Source organism: Protopterus annectens, chromosome 16.part0 (genome assembly GCF_019279795.1).
Source record: "Protopterus annectens isolate FY-2018-M chromosome 16.part0, PAN1.0, whole genome shotgun sequence".
NCBI lineage: Eukaryota > Metazoa > Chordata > Ceratodontiformes > Protopteridae > Protopterus > Protopterus annectens.
Genome location: NC_056750.1, coordinates 220544530 through 220546733, shown reverse-complemented (window position 1 = coordinate 220546733; position 2204 = coordinate 220544530). Strand labels below are relative to the sequence as shown.

Here is a 2204-nt window from a genome sequence, read left to right as displayed (position 1 = left end):
TGCAGAGAAATTTTTTTTTTGCAATTCCTTTTTATTAGGGTTATATCAAAACCAAATGAAGACAAGAAAACAATATAACAGAGAATAAAACAATAACAAACAATATACAGACCTACAAACATAAAACCTATATACATTAGATAACCTATATACAGTTCTCATCTATATCAAGCTATGCAGCATACAGAAATATGCAATACAATCATGTCAGAATGAGTTCAGATATCATTTTCCAAGTGTCCTTCTGGGTCCTTTTTTTCCTAATGGAATACCATAAATATTTATGAGCCAGGAGTTGTTTACTAGCTGTTTGCTTGCCTTGAGAGTAGTACTTACTCATTTGTCTTTTCCTGAATATCATAGCATAATCAGCATGCTCCATACACTACCTACATGTTATAGAAAAAAAAAATTAGATCTACTAAAATAAAAACTCTGCACATCTTTTAATGAATATATATGTTTTCTCATATAGCTGTGAGAAGGAGCAGGTTTTTTGTCTCAGAATTACATTCACCTCAATCACTGTGTCACTTGCAGCACAGAAGTGCGTGGCTGTTTCATGCAGTGTTACCGCCCTGATGCTGAATGTCCAGGAGGTGCTGTTGTTTTTTGTCAGATTAAATCGACCATCTGACTTGGAACTACCAAGTGCATTATTCACAAGTTCTAGTCCTTGATTAGGTAACTGTTTGTACCAGTAAACATATGGATAAACCTGCTTAAAACTGCAGTAGAAATGTACATCTTCTCCTTCTTTTGTAAAGATCTCACTTGACTGTGTTACTGCATCTTCACACAGCACATCTGAAAAAAAATGTGGATCGACAGTTATTACACAGATGTATTGGTAGTTAACCTCTTGTATTAACACAATTACGTGTACACATTTATTGATAACATTGTCTGTTACACTTTTCTTGAACTTAGTATAGTTTATTAGTATGATGACTAAAAATCAGTTCAGTGTAACAAAGAAGTGTTCACATGAATAAATTGTATTACTTCTTACCTGTGCAGGTAGCAAAAAGAACAGTGAGAAGGTAATATTTCTTCATTGTAGCTTCCAGCGTTTTCTTCTGTATATGTCATTGTTTACCCTTTTTACATAGATAGTTAAGCTCCTGCTACCTCTAGGTCCCACCTCTTTGCTTTAATTTGCAGGTGTAACCTCACTTTCCTTCCTGTTTGCTCCAGGATTGCCCGTATACCATCTGATGTACTCTAGGGACACCTGGTGTCACGTTGTCAGAATAACAGTACACTCTGCAACACGGAGAGGAAGAAAAACACAAGGCTCAGTAGAAAGAATACATGATTATTGTGTCTGTAATTAAGTACAGATGCCTACATCAGCAATGGTGATATAAATTGAACTGACTTTTATATAAATATTATCAATGTGAGGTTTTCAATGATCTTATTTCTCAGGGAAATAATAAACACAAGGGAATGTATAGTTGCAGTCAAAATGTAAATATTGCAAAAAGAAAAATCTGTGGTATCCCTCGAAGTCTCAGAAAACTCAGTATGCAACTTATACTGGGTCAAAAGCAAACCAAGCAGAAAGTTTGCAGTTTAGAGGGTGTGGAGTTTAGTTCACTAATAAAATTTGAACCTTAAAATAGATACTACAAAATAATAAAATAGTTGGTAGTCCACAGCTGACTTAAAAATGGAATATCCTTTACTGAAACACAGTCAAGTGACCCTAGTTGAGTATAATGAAAAGCATTAAAGATGTTCATTAATTTATATATACTCAGGTTATTTGGAGCAAGGGAATGGTATCAGAGGGGGGGTTTGTTAAGGTGTCACTCACTAGGTTGAGAGTAACAGTCAGCTGCCTGTCAGGCACCAGGATCCACCACATAACACATGCACTCAGGTCCCTCAACAACGGGTACAAATATGTACATGTGGGTGTGAATGACCTGAGATGTACCTCCCTGGACTACATGAAAAGAGACATGGAGGAGCTCTCGGATTATGCAGCCCAGGTAGGTATGACCCTAGCCCTTAGCAGCATCCTACCATCACCCAGAATGATACCACAGTACAAGCAAAAAATGATTGATTTCAAGAATTGGCTATGTTTCTGGTGTAATTCTAAGGGGATCCAATATCTGTCTGCATGGGATGACATGATTGACAGACCTCGATGCTTTACCAGAGATGGCCTGCATCTGTCACCACTGGGCTTC

General features: G+C 36.9%; 1 gene segment (V, D, J or C); it reads right to left on the bottom strand.

The window, feature by feature from the left end:
* Positions 1-217: 217 nt before the first annotated feature.
* LOC122790367 lies at positions 218-1223 on the bottom strand. The segment is given in 2 exon segments: positions 218-807; positions 1013-1223. Coding segments are annotated over 2 exon segments (432 nt in total).
* Positions 1224-2204: the final 981 nt, after the last annotated feature.